General features: G+C 43.4%; 1 protein-coding gene across 1 annotated transcript in view; it reads right to left on the bottom strand.

Moving 5' to 3' along the window:
- The window catches only part of LOC126125964 (protein D2-like), a 67,466-nt gene extending 57,828 nt beyond the window's left edge, over positions 1-9,638 (bottom strand). The window contains exon 1 of the mRNA XM_049915138.1: positions 9,411-9,638. Coding sequence (XP_049771095.1) covers positions 9,411-9,638 — 228 coding nt within the window. The remainder of the gene's footprint in view (positions 1-9,410) is intronic.
- Positions 9,639-16,366: the final 6,728 nt, after the last annotated feature.

Below are 16,366 nucleotides of genomic sequence, written 5' to 3'. Positions count from 1 at the left end.
TCATTTGCCTAATCAGGAGAAAGTGTGTAATATTTATACTTTGGCCATGTACTGTAGTATAGTGTCACTAAGACGATCATTCTTTTCAGTATTCAAATGGTTCAAATGGTTCAAATGGCTCTGAGCACTATGGGACTCAACATCTTAGGTCATAAGTCCCCTAGAACTTAGAACTACTTAAACCTAACTAACCTAAGGACATCACACACACCCATGCCCGAGGCAGGATTCGAACCTGCGACCGTAGCAGTCCTGCGGTTCCGGACTACAGCGCCAGAACCGCTAGACCACCGCGGCCGGCATTCAAATGGTCCTTAGACCAAGGGCTATCCAAAACCCTACCTTTTTATCACCAATAGACACCTTTGTATGAACCCCGAAAATCCCATTTTTATGCCTGGCGTTCCGAAACATATTGGTAAGCAGGCTGTCGCATGCATATCGATGAACTGCCGAAACTTCACTGACCTATAGAGTTAGTTTTATCTAAGCAGAACACCCTGCTGTAGCAGAGAAAAGACGGGAACCATGAGGGAAAATGGTCCTGTCGGAACACAAAAAAGGCGAATGTATTCCTCTTTTAAAGTTGTCAGAGACAGAAAGCTGGTGATCCAGCTGCCCCAATCTTATTGCAGTCTCCCTCGCCAAAAACTTGGGATGAGAACATATTCGTGCTTTATTTGTATTGAAAGAGAGTAGCTGAGAGAAGTGACGGTGGACGAGAGAGGAGACAGTGCCAGAGAGAGAGAGAGAGAGAGGGAACGGTGGAAGAGAGAAACTGTCAGTGAAAGAGAAGAGATGGATGTGGGGCCAAACAGAGAGGAGATATTGATGGTCAGTGAGAGACAGTGGCGGTAAAGGAGAAAGAGGGCTGCATAGTGACAGAAGCGGTGGGAGCAAAAGAGAGAGTAAACTGTGGAAATGAAAAATATAGATGGTTTGAGACCATACGTAGGTTTCGGAGGGGGGGGGGGGGGAGATTTGGATCCTCCCACATCGGCGAACTTTTAACACATAGTTATATCGGACGAAGCATTCTGGACTGAAATTTTGAAGACTTGGACGTAGGAGTAAAAACTAACTGAAATTTTGAATTTTTGAACTGCCGTGACACGGAGACAGTGGCTGCAAATTAATACCAGAAAAAGACGACTGAGGGAGAGAAACATACAGAAACAGTGGCACTGAGAGGAAGATGCTGTGCACCAAGGCTTAAGTACAAAGAGAGACTGGATAAAAGGATTTATAATGTTCCGTGCTAAAAGAGCGCAAGTATGTTCGCATGACAAAATTTTTGGTGAAGAAGACGAAATTAGGATTGAGGCAGCTCGTTCCCCACTTTTCTATCAGTCTTTTAAAGTGGGACACATATTCCCCTTTTTTGTGCTCCGACATAAGCACTTTTCCAAGGTTTCGTATTGTAATGATAATTTTGTCGATCATAAAGTAACTTCTGTTTATTCGACAATTAAATTTCAAATTTGCTACTATTAAATCTCACGTAAATAAATGTGTACAAGTGTATGGGAACAGTAAGTGATTGCAAAAAATAAATTAACATTGTTTGATGTCAGTTTGCTACTGCTTAGAACTGTAGTAATCGAAGTGAGTGGACATAGTAATACTTTGCCGTGTGATGAATGTGGAAAGTTGTCTATTGAAATGTCTGTTAGTTATATCGTATAATGGAAAAGAACCCCATAGAGAAACATCCCGAATGAGTTAGTCTCTGGCAGTTCCATCAAACAGTGTACCGACAGCACCTCCCTAGAAAATTCTAGCAACAGACGGAATTGCAGCAATTTGTTAGACTATTAAAATTTGTTGGGTCTTTGTATCACACTTTTTATCTCACTATTATTTACCGAATTATTAATTTTAGAATATATTATTCTTGTTAACTAATCTCATTACTAAGGAACAAATCCACTGTGATATTGTTCCTTACGATTACAACCATCATGAAAAGCTCACAGCACAAGTAGCATAAATGTTCTTTGCTAAGAAGTTTTATGCTGTACAGCACTTAATTTTGCAGATATATTATTCACCAACACTGCACTTGGACACAAACAGTACTGCAACCATTGTTAATTGTAAGATCCTTTTCCTTAATATTTACTCATTTTATTAATACTCTGAGACAATGGATGGATGTGGTCAATCAAATGATGAGTGAATGCTGTTCTTCGATTTGTGTCCCATTCACAACTAAACAAGCACCGAGCTCTGTTGTAGTGATTTCATTGGTCGTGGAATGAAAGAACTTTGGGATGCTACAATAATTTATTAGCAACGATCTGTAGGCACATTTCTAATGTTAAACGCACAAAAATTGAGCTACTCTTTTAGAATGGGGATGGAATTAATAAATACACTGTTAGGAAGACTAATAAAGCGATACGAATTTGTTAAGCTGTCCGTTGTAGAAACAGGATAGTTATCAGCATGTTTAATGAACTCTTAGAACAGCTGTGAAACAATATCGTCAAACTGAATGGTGAACTAGATTATTCAGCATTTAATAAAATAGCGTAGGAAAGTTCGTACCGCCGAGCTATAAATGATTCAATTTCTGGAACCTTGTTTCCTTTTTTGAGTGTCGGTTCGCAACGATGGGAGTAACTCTCGATCATTTTAAAAACCACTTTATCACCAGGTTTGACTATTGTTAAAGTAATACAATGGCCTAAAGAAATCTGTTTTATTAAAGATCCTCTGTCTATAAACAGCATGGAATTTGTGGAGGCCACCCGTTCAATATTTCTTAACACAATTTCAGGGGCGTAACAACGTAGATATGCTGAAATTTAATTAAATTACGGTATAATGCATAAGAAGTTGGTGCGAATCTCACTGGGAAAAGATATTTTTGCACCGGTATCTGGTCAGCAAGAGGACGAACGTTGTTAAACGTTGATAAACTGTTTCTGGTCAGCGGGTTTCGTGTGCTGGACGTTGGTGTTCTTCAAAATTTGTACGTTGTGTGTCAGTGAAGGTCCCACTCTGTTCTTATTCTTTTATTAATTATACAAATGGAACATTTAACTGTTGTTTTATATGTTTCGTGAGGCTGGAACATGAGACATTGCGATGCTGTTAATTATAAACACCAAGGCAGTCGGGACTCGGATGCGAGACCCTCGTCGGTGCAGCCCTTGTCCTTTCTCAAGCCGTGGGAGGAGTTTAACGATGGAGGAAGCGCTTCTTGAATAAAGTGAAAATGTCAAGAAAAACAGCTGCAGCGGTTGAATATGTTTTTTGCCTCAATATGATATAGGTACCGATATTTTCGGAAACATTCTACTTTAGTGAAAGAGATAGTGTCCTAGATTTGAATCAATTATGCAGTATGTGAAGTAAAATTTATTTATAGACGAATAATTTGTGAATTAACTGTGAACTCTACTTGCTGAATGGGTAAGATAAAATTCCGCGCTCTGGCACTAGATGAGCCAATCGGCCCGACCCACCGCTGTGTCAACCTCTGCTATTGATGTCACCTGATGCGGTATGGCCGGAAATGTGTACAGCACACCGCTATCCCAGTCGTTTTCGGTTTTCTTGACCCATTAACTGAATATCCACAACAGTCTGACGCACTTAGCTAAAACACTAAAGTGTCTTGGACTAACAGTCGACCAGAAATCTACTGTCATACCAACTGGTAGCTACACGAACATGCGGATTAAAATGCAACGATCGTTATCCAAACGTGTAAAAACCCCATCCTCCCATTACTACCCATCCCCTTATAGTATGGACTTCCATTCCTCCAAAATTTTATAGCTGCTTCGAAATTCTGCACCGATAGCAAATACGCTTCACTTGCAGTATCCGACTACCTTCTCGCACTTGTGCCCTTTACCAGCTCATAAAGTTCCCTCACCTCAGACACCTATAATACCTTCTCTTCTCCCATACGTCTTGTAAATTTGGGTCCCAATACCTTAAAGTCTCCCCCATCTTTGCCGCGTGTCTGTCAAAACGTCCCGCCATCCCTTCATTTCCAATCCCGCAATGTCCCGTCGTCCCAACGCTGTTTGAATTGTTCCAGACTGTGAAAATAACACTGAACTCTAGCTTCCTTTCCAATCATAACGTACCCCACCCATTCCATCCATACCAAACGAAGGCTCCAACGCAGACTTTGTCATCTTGGCAGCCCGGTCATTCCTTAACACCATTACGCCTTTCACTTCCTTACCACAAGACAGTGAACATCCTTTACTATATAAAATCCTGCCTAATACTTCACACATTCCAATCCCTCCCCACAAATACCGGAATCCTCCTGATATCACACTCACAATAAAGTGAGGTCACCTGATATTACGCTTATAATAAAGTGAATGTACATCAAATCATCACCATCTAGGTATGAACATCATCATTTATTGTACTTCAAAAAATATATATACTAAGAATAAAAAGAATTTATTGTTCTATGGCTGAGGAGTGGCAATTTGGTCGCCGCCTACTCGCCCGAAGTAGGGGAAATGTAAATGACTGCCAAACAAAAAATAAACAAACAAAAATTGTTTTGGGAGAGTACTCCCTCTTAGACCAGAAAACGACGGTTACACTTATGAGCAACGTCCCTGCCTTTCTTGTACATACACTGTCGGGCAAAAAACTGCAACATCAAAAATGAGTTGTGCGACGTAACTAGAAGTTGATAGGCATGTTTCTACATCTGAAAGGTGATGTTGTAAGGTGCCTCTTACGCGAGGAAGACATTTTTACCAGTTTTAATAAATTATTGTCTCTTATTGATGTATTCACGATAGTAAGGAAGTTCTGTAGTCCGTAGCCGGCCATGAGTCGGAGAGCATTTCCCACGCTGGCTGGCTAGGTGACGAAGCGACCATATGTCGCGCGTAGTGGGGTGGGGCTCGGCGCTGGACCGTAGCAACAAGAGTCAGCCTGGGAAATATACATGACGGGAAGTACCGCCATCCTGGCGTCAAAGTCACCGATTTTGTTTATTTATATTTAATAATTAAAGTCATTTATGACAACATGTATACTAGGAGGAGTCTCTGGATATTTAAAACTATTTATCATAATTTTGCCTCGTTAAAATTCATATCTTAGTAAGTACGAACTTGATCGGAAATCCACGAACTGTGACGAAACTAGTAAGAGATACGGACTGCGCGCCAAATTCGGCAGTCGGCGTTAAGAGCTCTTCCTGTCTTGTTCGATGTTAGCCATGCTCTCGATTACGAGTAGTTTGTGACATGAGTGTTTCATTATTGATCTAATAAGAATAAAAGTGACATTACGGCATTCTGAATGTTAATTTCGAGTAAATAGATACCCCAAAGTTGATCGACAGCACCGCGCGGTATTAGCCGAGCTGTCTCAGGCGTTGCAGTCATGGACTGTGCGGCTGATCCTGGCGGAGGTTCGAATCCTCCCTAGGGCATGGGTGTGTGTGTTAGTCCTTAGGATAATTTAGGTTAAGTAGTGTGTAAGCTTAGGGACTGCTGACCTTAGCAGTTAAGTCCCATAAGATTTCACACACATTTGAACATTTGATCGACAGCAATTTCAGATAATTAGCTTCCACCGACAGAGACATCCAATACGCCAATGAAGAATCTGCACGGGACGACATTTACGAGAGCTGCACCGCGCACAGGTAGGAGGAAATCCGACGACACGACCCACCAAGGCGGATCAAGGAAGGTCCGACTTATACTCGCAAATACCGGGTGGAAATGCTGACCAGTTTTACTGTACGTCAGATATACCACCCTCTACGGACTCGCGGGTCAGCTGAGTAATAACAGTATCAGTTTAGAAACGAGGGAATCTTGCAATGTCTATTCAAATTTCACACCGACTGTGTGAGAGTGGCGCTAGTAACGCCACTATGAGGATGCAAGTCAAGTTGTTTTAACACTCGTGAGCGTTAGTTGCCTTTGAGATTCGATGTGATGGGTTCATGTTGGTTAAGAATGCCTTCAAGGCGACGCACACGTCATTATCAACACCTCACTGAGTTTCAACGAGGTGTAATATGGCTACGAGAAGCTGGATATTCTTTGTGAGATACTGGAGAAAGGCTTGACAAGAATGTGCCATTGTACGTGTTGCTGGTAGCGGTAGTCACGAGAACGGACTGCCACAAGAAGACTGGACTCCGGACGCCCAGTGGCACTAGCGAGCGGGAAGACCATCGTGTTTGCGTATGGCTTTGGCCCATCATACTGCATCTGCAGCAGTAATCTGAGCAGCAGTTCACATCACTGTGATACAACGAACTGTTACAGATTGGTTACGTGAAGGACAGTTCCGAACTAGACAGCCTGTAACGTACATTCCGCTGACCTAAAACCATCGCCGTTTGCGACTTCAGTGGTGTCAAGCGAGAGCTCATTGGCTGGGAGGTTGGAGGTCTGTTATGTTTTCTGATGAAAGCTGGTTCTCCTTGGGTGCCAGTGATGGCCGTGTGTTGGTTAGAACGAGACCAGTTGAGCCTCCAGTCATCCTGTCTGCCTGCTAAACACACAGGATCTGCATGATCAGGAGCACCATCGAGGTTATCCGACGCACCCTGATTGAAAATTTGTACTTTAGTCTGGTGATTCGACCTGTTGTTCTTCCATTCATTAACAGTAGCCCAGGGGGTATTTTCCAACGGTATAACGCTCGTCTACATATCGCTGTTGTAACCCGACATGATCAACAGTGTCGACATGTTGCCGTGGCCTGCTCGGTCAGCAGAACTGTCTGCAGTCGAGTACATATGGAACATCATGACATCTGTTTGGTAACCGAGAGCTCCAGTTTCACCACTGCTGAAAGCACATTAACTGCCGACAGGGAAATCCTGGACACATACTTCAGGAAATTGTGCCTCCGCCTAAACCCTCAGAAAACTGTTACTTCAGCATTCCACTTACGGAACAGACACTCTGACTATAAACCAGAAGTTAAACTCCGAGGCCAAACCTTGAAGTACTGCAGCACACCGAAGTACCTTAGAATAACACTCGATAGGTCCCTAACTTTCCGACAACATCTCTCCAACGTGGCCGCAAAAGTGAAGACCCGTAATAATATCATTCAGAAGCTTGCTGGTACCTCCTGAGGATGCAGCGCTCAAACCCTCAGATCAACTACTTTGGCACTATCATATTCTGTTGCTGACTACTGTTGTCCACCTTGGATCAATAGTGCTCACTGTAGCAAGATAGATTCCCAACTTAACTAGACAATGCGACTTATCACAGGCTGCATACGTAGCACTCAAACTCCATGGCTACCGGTTTTAAGTAACATCCAACTTCTAGCTCCACGAAGATCAGATGCTCTCCTGAAGACCTGGAGAAACATTCAGAAGGACCCCCATCTACCAGTACACAGCGATATATTAATAGCAGAACATCAGCGTCAGAAGTCATGAAAACCACCTTGGTGAACTGCACAACACCTTGAAGCCTCCGACTTTGACATGAACGAAGGATGGAGAAGTCAGTGGGAAGAATCGTCAGTGTTCAACGGTCATCTGGTTGAAAAGCCTTCCATGCGAGTTCCAGGTTTCACACTCCCCAGACGCCAGTGGAGAAACATCAACCGCATCCGAACAGGACAAGGGAACTGCGGATATATAAAGCACAAATGGGGCTGGGCAACATCTTCAGATTGTGACTGTGGAGCTGCCGTACATACAATTAATAACATTGTTGGTAAATTCCCAAAACGAGCCTTTGGGGGATCAATAAATGACATCCACCACGCATCACCTGAAGGGCTCAACTGGATCAACAGACTGGACGTAGAAATCTAAGAACTTGTGTCATGTGTAGATAATTTAGGATAATACTGTGAACGTTTGATTCTGTACATGTATTTTGCTTGTCATTTCTTACACTGTATACACTTAAAATTACGTATTTGATCCAAGCTCTGTATCATCATAAGTTATATAAATAAATAGGACGACAACTGCAGCATCATCCAGAAACAGGATTAACTGTCCCTGTATTGACCGACCAAGTGGAATTCCACTCCACAAACAATCCGGCACCTGTACAACACAATTCGTGCATGTCTGTATGTCTGCATTCAACATTCTGGTGGTTACAGCGATTGCTAGTTACAACGGTTGCTACTGTATCAGTATTTCACTTTGCAATGGATTATCTTACAATGTTGTTGTTGTTGTGGTCTTCAGTTCTGAGACTGGTTTGATGCAGCTCTCCATGCTACTCTATCCTGTGCAAGCTGCTTCATCTCCCAGTACGTACTGCAGCCTACATTCTTCTCAGTCTGCTTAGTGTATTCATCTCTTAGTCTCCCTCTGCGATTTTTACCCTCCACGCTGACCTCCAATACTAAATTGGTGATCCCCTGATGCCTCAGAACATGTCCTACCAACTGCTCCCTTCTTCTAGTCAAGTTGTGCCACAAACTCCTCTTCTCCCCAATTATATTCAATACCTCCTCATTAGTTATGTGTTCTACTCATCTAATCTTCAGCATTCTTCTGTAGCACCACATTTCGAAAGCTTGTATTCTCTTCTTGTCCGAACTAATTATCGTCCATGTTTCACTTCCATACATGGCTACACTCCACACAAATATTTTCAGAAACGACTTCCTGACACTTCAGTCTATATTCGATGTTAACAAATTTCTCTTCTGCAGAAACGCTTTGCTTGCCATTGCCAGTCTACATTTTATATCCTCTCTACTTCGACCATCATCAGTTATTTTCCTCCCCAAATATCAAAACTCCTTTACTACTTTAAGTGTCTCATTTCCTAATCTAATTCCCTCAGCATCACCCGACTTTATTCGAACACATTCCATTATCCTCGTTTTGCTTTTGTTGATGTTCATCTTATATCCTCCTTTCAAGACGCTGTCCACTCCGTTCAACTTCTCTTCCAAGTCGTTTGCTGTCTCTGACAGAATTACAATGTCATCGACGAACCTCAAAGTTTTTATTTCTTCTCCATGGATTTTAATACCTACTGCGAATTTTTCTTACTTTCCTTCACTGCTTGCTCAATATACAGATTGGCTACAACCCTGTCTCACTCCCTTCCCAACCACTGCTTCCCTTTCATACCCCTCGACTCTTATAAATGCCATCTGGTTTCTGTACAAATTGTAAATAGACTTTCGTTCCTTGTATTTTACCCCTGCCACCTTTAGAATTTGAAGGAGAGTATTCCAGTCAACACTGTCACTTAAATATGTTACCTACACAAATGTATTCCCGAAATTTCATTACCGTATATTATTTTTTGGTGTCGATTTTTTCCGGTCAGTTTGTATGCAAAGCTAAGTTTCGTTGCCGACTGTTAGATGCTGCCCAACAACTTCTGTTCATCTATTGTACTGAAGATCCAGCCCCGTCCGTAGGCGCATGCTTGCCATACCGTGATTACCTGGAGTGCCGCTGGGAAGGAAACGACGGGCGCTGCCTCGAACTGCTCCTTGTCCACCTGCTGGTCGCAGCGCACCCACGTGCCGTTGGCGCTGGTGACGGTCAGGCGAGCAGCTGGTGCGTCGCACACGTTGCTCATGCGGCCCTCCCGCGCAGGACACGGCGAGCCCGAGGCCCGCTGGCCGGCTCCGCCCACCAGAAGCATCAACAGCGTCCACCGCCAGAGCATGGCCCGTGCTGTCTCGTGGGAACTCGCGCGCCAGCCGGCACTAATACCCGCGCTGTGGGAAGTGCCGGAAGCTGGGCTCATTTGCTCCGCTAATGGCGCGCGATTGGCGAACGGCGGCTTTCATTCCGGGGCACACTTCCTCGCTCTGCGGTTCCGCACTCCAATTGCCGTGAGAAACATGTACGTTCCACGTCTCATTATTTGCTAAACCATTGGCCTTGAGTAGATTCAAAGCAACATATCACTATTTGGACCGAAGAGTGCACCATGTGTAATGTTGACTACTGCGTGGTAAGTAGTCTTTATTGTTGGTTGAAAATTACCGATTGTCAAATTCATTTCGAATCGGGGCAGAAAGCAGAACCTAAGCAAAGAGAATCGTAATCATAAAATTTACTAGATAACTGCGAGTACGATGTTACATCACCTGCATGGTTTACTATAGGCGAAAATTTGTGCCTAGCAGGGTCTCAAACAGGAATTTTTTGCACATGGCGCGTGGTCACCTTAACCACTTCGGCTTTTTGTGCAAACGTCCTGGACAATCCAAATTTCCAAATATACTGTCTACGTCCCACAGTGATCACACACAGTTCGTGTGAATCTCACATAGGGATTTTCCTTGCTTTGATGAAACAGAAATTTTCTGGTGTCTATATTACACCATGTGTTGTTGTGGTCTTCAGTCCAGACTGATTTGATGCAGCTCTCCATGCTACTCTGTCCTGTGCAAGCTTCTTCATCTTCCAGTACCTGCCGCAACCTACATCCTTCTGAATCAGCTTGGTGTACTCATCTCTTGATCTCCCTCTAAAATTTTTTACCCTCCACACTGCCCTCCAGTACTAAATTGGTGAGCTCTTGTGCCTCAGAAAATGTCCCACCACCCGATCCCTTCTTCTAGTCAAATTGTGCCACAACCTCGTCTTCTCTCCAATTCTACTCAATACCTCCTCATTAGTTATGTGATCTACCCATCTAATCTTCAGCATTCTTCTGCAACACCACATTTCGAAAGCTTCTATTCTCTTCTTGTCTAAACAATGCCGGCCGCTGGTGGCCGAGCAGTTCTAGGCGCTTCAGTCTGGAACCGCGCGACCGCTACGGTCGCAGGTTGGAATCCTGCCTCGGGCATGGATGTGTGTGATGTCCTTAGGTTAGTTAGGTTTAAGTAGTTCTAAGTTCTAGGGGACTGATGACCTGAGATGTTAAGTCCCATAGTGCTCAGAGCCATTTGAACCATTTATCGTCCTTGTTTCACTTCCATGCAGGGCTACACTCCATACAAATACTTTCAGAGACGATTTCCTGGCACTTAAATCTATATTCGCTATTAACAAATTCTTCTTCTTTAGAAACGATTTCCTTGCCATTGCTAGTCTACATTTTATATCCTCTCTACTTCGACCATCATCAGTTATTTTGCTCCCGAAATAGCAAAACTCATCTACTACTTTAAGTGTCCATTTCCTAATCTAATTCCCTCAGCATCACCCGACTTAATTCGACTACATTCCATTATCCTCGTTTTGCTTTTGTTGATGTTCATCTTATATCCTCCTTTCAAGACACTGTCCATTCCGTTCAGCTGCCCTTCCAAGTCCTTTGCTGTCTCTGACATAATTACAATGTCATCGGCGAACCTCAAAGCTTTTATTTCTTCTCCAAGGATTTTAATACCTACTCCGAATTTTTCTTTTGTTTCCTTTACACCATACAGCTGATGTAATATTGCCTTTGCAGTCTAAGGATATATTTCATCATTTAATACGACTGTAGATAGTCATTAGTGTCTGTTCTTCTGACATGCGTGCGTGTACATCGTACTAACTGTATTTAACGCCAAAGTAAGGAGAAGCGACGAGAAAAACATTGCCTCTGGCTATGCAGAAATAACACGAACGGTTTAGAAGCAGTGTGGTACGTAGACACTACGTCGTATGGAAGTTTTAATCGATCTGGGAGGCATGCACGTATAGATACAGTAGGTAAGCCAACCGCTGTCGATAAGCGGGAAATCTGGATTCGAATCGCGGCCGGCCAGAATTCACATGTGTCTTTAGTAAATCATACAGCTGACGTAATGTCGTATTCGCAATTTGTGAGTATATTTCATAACTTACTATGGTTGTAGATAGTCAGCAGTCTCTGTTCCATCAGACATATGCGTCGAACTACACAGACACTCAAATACAGACACTGCACTAACTATAGAATGATAGTCAGGTGCCAGATTCTGATCATAGTATAACATGCCATACCCAGCATCGCCGTTAAGTCGTCCTCCTCCTTGTCGTGAAAGCAGTAGTCAGCATCCAGTTGACAGGGGACCGCTGTCCATCCTAGAGCTGAAGGGTTGGTCGTACCTTCATCTGTCTACAGTGCCAGACCCTACTGTTTATTGGGTCGTCAGTGTTCGTAAATGTTTGATGTGTCCCGCCACGCCTTCTTCTCCTCTACCAACCTTTCAATCGCGGAGTAGCCCTCACACCCAATATCGTCAATTATTATGGTGTATATATTCCCGTATGTCTCCCCCTACAGTTGTTACCCTCTAAAGCTACCTTTAGTACCATGTCCTATCATCGTCTATCTTCTTTCTCGTTGCTTTCCATATATTCCTTTCTTCGCCGATTCTGCAGAGAACCTCATTTCTTATCGGTCCACTCAACATCCTTCTATAGCACCACATCTCAAACGAATCGATTCTCTTCTTTTCCGGTTTTCTCAATGTCCATGATTCATTTGCATAAAAATTGTGCTGCAAATTTCCCTTTTCGAAATTTTCCCCGAAAAGTAAAGGCAGGCGTTTAATATTAAGAGACTTATTTTCGCCATAAATGCCCTATTGTCCTGTACTATTGTGCTTTTTATTTCTTGCTTGCTCCGTCTGCGGTATGCTGTTTTGCTTCCAAGGCAGTGGCCGGCCTGAGTGGCCGTGCGGTTCTAGGCGCTACAGTCTGGAGCCGAGCGACCGCTACGGTCGCAGGTTCGAATCCTGCCTCGGGCATGGATGTGTGTGATGTCATTAGGTTAGTTAGGTTTAAGTAGTTCTAAGTACTATACGACTGATGACCTCAGAAGTTAAGTCGCATAGTGCTCAGAGCCATTTCCAAGGCAGTACTGCGTATACTTCACGGTCCTCAATTTTGATGTTAAGTTTGTCGTTAAACTTATTTCTTCTCCTTCTCATTCCTTTCACCTTTTTTCTCAATCCATATTCCGTTCTCATTAGGCTACTCGTTCATTCAACCGTTCATGTAAGTCTTCCTCACCTTTTATTGAAGATAACAGTGTCACCGGGGAGTCTTATTATTGACATTTATTGGCATCCTTTCATCCTGAATTTTATTTCTGCCATTGTTTTTCTATTGTATATATTTAACTACAGGGGCGAAAGACTGCTTATCTACCTTTAACCGTCTTTTATTCTAGTTCTTCGTTCTCTATCTTCCATTTTTATCACTCCATCTTATTTCATGTAAAAATTGTATTTTATCCATTGATCCCTATAGATTTCACCTATTATGCCGAGAATTTAGAACATACAGCACGTACTGAAAATAAATTTCCAAAAAATTACATTTCTGGAAGCAGCACTTGCCAGAGGAGTGATTTTGGTAAGAGAAGGCAGTGACCAAAGAGAATTCCTCCACTGTGCTACTGAGGCTACTTGGCTGAAAGGTAGGACTGAACTAAGATTTTCGGGAGACGGTGTTAGTTCAGAGATTGAGGAGCAGACTGGCAGCCCTCCTCAATGTAGAAGGCAAGACGTGGACCCTCTGGATCTGGAGGTGCCTTTTAAAAGTATTTTGTAACTGTACGGTTACAAAAGATTACAGTTGGATAGCTGCATATAGCATGGCCACTGGTGGTCGTATCAACATCGCAAAATAAGTGGCGATGAACGTCGGGGTCGGACTGCCTGAGGACAGCGTCACCCCCTTACAGCTCAGAGAAACTTTGAAATGCCTCGGCATTGATTTCACAGACGATATACGACGTACCGCTGCTCACAGCTTTCGACGACTTTTACGAAATGTTCGGACTGGGATAGCCAACAACCGCCTACGATAATGATGACGTTTGGTTTGTGGGGCGCTCAACTGCGTGGTTATCAGCGCCCGTACAATTTCCCAACCTTTGCTCAGTCCAATTTCGCCACTTTCCTGGATGATGATGAAATGATGAGGACAACACAAACATCCAGTCATCTCGAGGCAGGTGAAAATCCCTGACCCCGCCGGGAATCGAACCCGGGACCGCCTACGAGCCCTGCACATCGTCCAACGGACCCAGTATGTCAACAAACATTTAGCGTCACGCATTCCGGACATCGCCCAGATATTACCTACACCGGTGATGTTAGCTCGCCGTATACTGGCGGCTTTTGAGTACTTCGTGAGTTCAGGAATGCTTTTCAAGATCACGTATGAGACTCTCACCCTTCCCCCGGATCGGGGAGGCCTTGGCCTTTACCACGTTCATGACAGAGCTGTCGCGCTGTTTGTGAGCGCGTTAGTAAAACTATGGCACCACCGCCCGGGCAGTCTGAAAAGTTATTAGAAGGACTAACGCCGCCCGCCTTATCGCTACCTGCGCCGATACGCCACGTCACTTCGTCAATCTTCTGCGTCGGTGTCTTTCACCTCGAACTCAGTTACGTTCGACTTGCCTTACCTGCGACTCGACTGGCGACAGAAAGGACGATTTATGGTGTCCTGCAGCGTGGACGACCCGATAACATAGTGGAAAGGAAGCACCCGAACGTCAACTGGCGAGTAGTGTGGAGGACGATTCACCACGTAACACTCGATACTGCCGTCACGGCGATGTTGTATACCACTGTCAACGGTAACCAGGTGAACAGATCAAGGCTATATGCGATCCACATGGTGGACTAACCCACGTGCACGAGCTGTGGCCTTCAAGACAACGATGAACACCGTTTTAGCAGTGGCGAGTCTACGGCAGTGTGGCACTTAATGAAGAAAAATGTCAGCGTACTTCCTTCGAGTGACGCCGAATCATATCGAACCCAATACTATATTATTCCCGGATGAGACGTATTACGCACGAAAACTAATGCCGTGACATGGCTTCGTGGACATGCAGTGCATTGTTTCAAGATGGCACTAAGGACACTTTAGACTTTTGGAACTATTTGCAGGAACGACACTGCAAGATCCTCCGTAACCTGAAGTATCGACAATATTTTTCAAGTTTTTTGTGGAGTGCGTTCCACGACCCTCCACGCATTGGATCATCACGGGTAAGAGAAGCTAAAATTACAAGACAATGATAGAACACTACACGTACAACGTGGGATCTACGTTGGTCATTGCGAGAAGTCATACCTGGATGATACAGCAGATAGGGAATTTGGTCGTGACCCCTCACAATGTGTAGCAGTATTTGCCCCCTTTCCTCTTTTTGCCCCCAATGCGAAAGGTTCTTCGCAGTACCAGTTAATGCTGGTACGGATTCAACCCTTAGGTTTTATTTAATGGCTTCCTTAGCCTCACACTTTGCTCCCTTTCTTTTTGTCCTTTACTGCAACTATAAGCATGTTTTCAGTTACGTGCGTCCCCATTTTGATTATTAGTTTCAGTTACTTACTGCTCAAAAAAAATTATTTTAAAAGAAAAAAACATTCAAAACAATAAAACCATTGCATCCCTTGTGTCACATCACCAGAAATGGGAGGGAGGAGACATTGTGGCCACCAAAAAAAAGACGGTAGAGCACTTACGTGCGAAAGGGAAAGATCCCGAGTTCGAGTCTCTGTACGGCACAGTTTTAATCCGCCTGGATGTTTCATATTAGCGAACGTCCTGCTTCAGAGAGGAAATCTCTTTCTGATTATTATTATTATTATTATTATTATTATTATTGATATTAATACGTGCAATGCACTATGCACAGACGACGAACCACTGTGTCACCGCCTGTCAAAGGCTTCTATGGTCGTCAGCACAGACGGGCATGTGGTTAGGGCATCGTTCATGTTGTCGGCTTCTTCACACCGGAGCGGACTTCACCATCTAGCAACCAGTAAATTACCCAGACTGAGTGTGCATTCATTCTAGTCGCTCTAACCAGTAAAATCGTTGTGAGGACCAAGAATCGAGTGTGGGTCAAAAATGAAGAATTCTAGGGTGATTTACGGTAAAGAAAATGTTCAAATGTGTGTGAATTCCTAATGGACCAAACTGCTGAGGTCATCGGTCCGTAGACTTACATACTACTGAAACTAACTTATGCTAAGAATAACACAGACACTCAAGTCCACGGGAGGACTCGAACCTCCGGCGGGAACGGTGAAGATTTAAATGACACGAAACTAGTTAATTTTTATTAATTACATGGAACAAATAGAAAGTATCATTTAATCTTAACTATGGATTATGTGTTACAAAAGTTTTCATTCATTTTGTAATTTCCATTCATTTTTCTTATTATTTTAATGGTAAGAATGAAAAAATAACTTATAATAATATCATTCAACGCTCAGGTCATGTCTGTTTAATAACTCATTTCGGATAGTATTGTATGTGACAGTCATCGTAATTTATTCTTGTGATTAGTTCTAAATCGATTTTCTTTTCAGATGGATGTGAACTGACACCGATTTTAGCAGGATACTGTAGTCATCTGGAAGAGATATGCAGGAAAGTGGACTGCTGCTATTTCGGCAGACTACTGCAGGACTTTCACTAGGTATGCTT

This window comes from Schistocerca cancellata, chromosome 1 (genome assembly GCF_023864275.1).
Source record: "Schistocerca cancellata isolate TAMUIC-IGC-003103 chromosome 1, iqSchCanc2.1, whole genome shotgun sequence".
Lineage (NCBI taxonomy): Eukaryota > Metazoa > Arthropoda > Insecta > Orthoptera > Acrididae > Schistocerca > Schistocerca cancellata.
The sequence above is the reverse complement of the archived record's forward strand: the minus strand, read 5'-3'. Positions and strand labels throughout refer to the sequence as shown.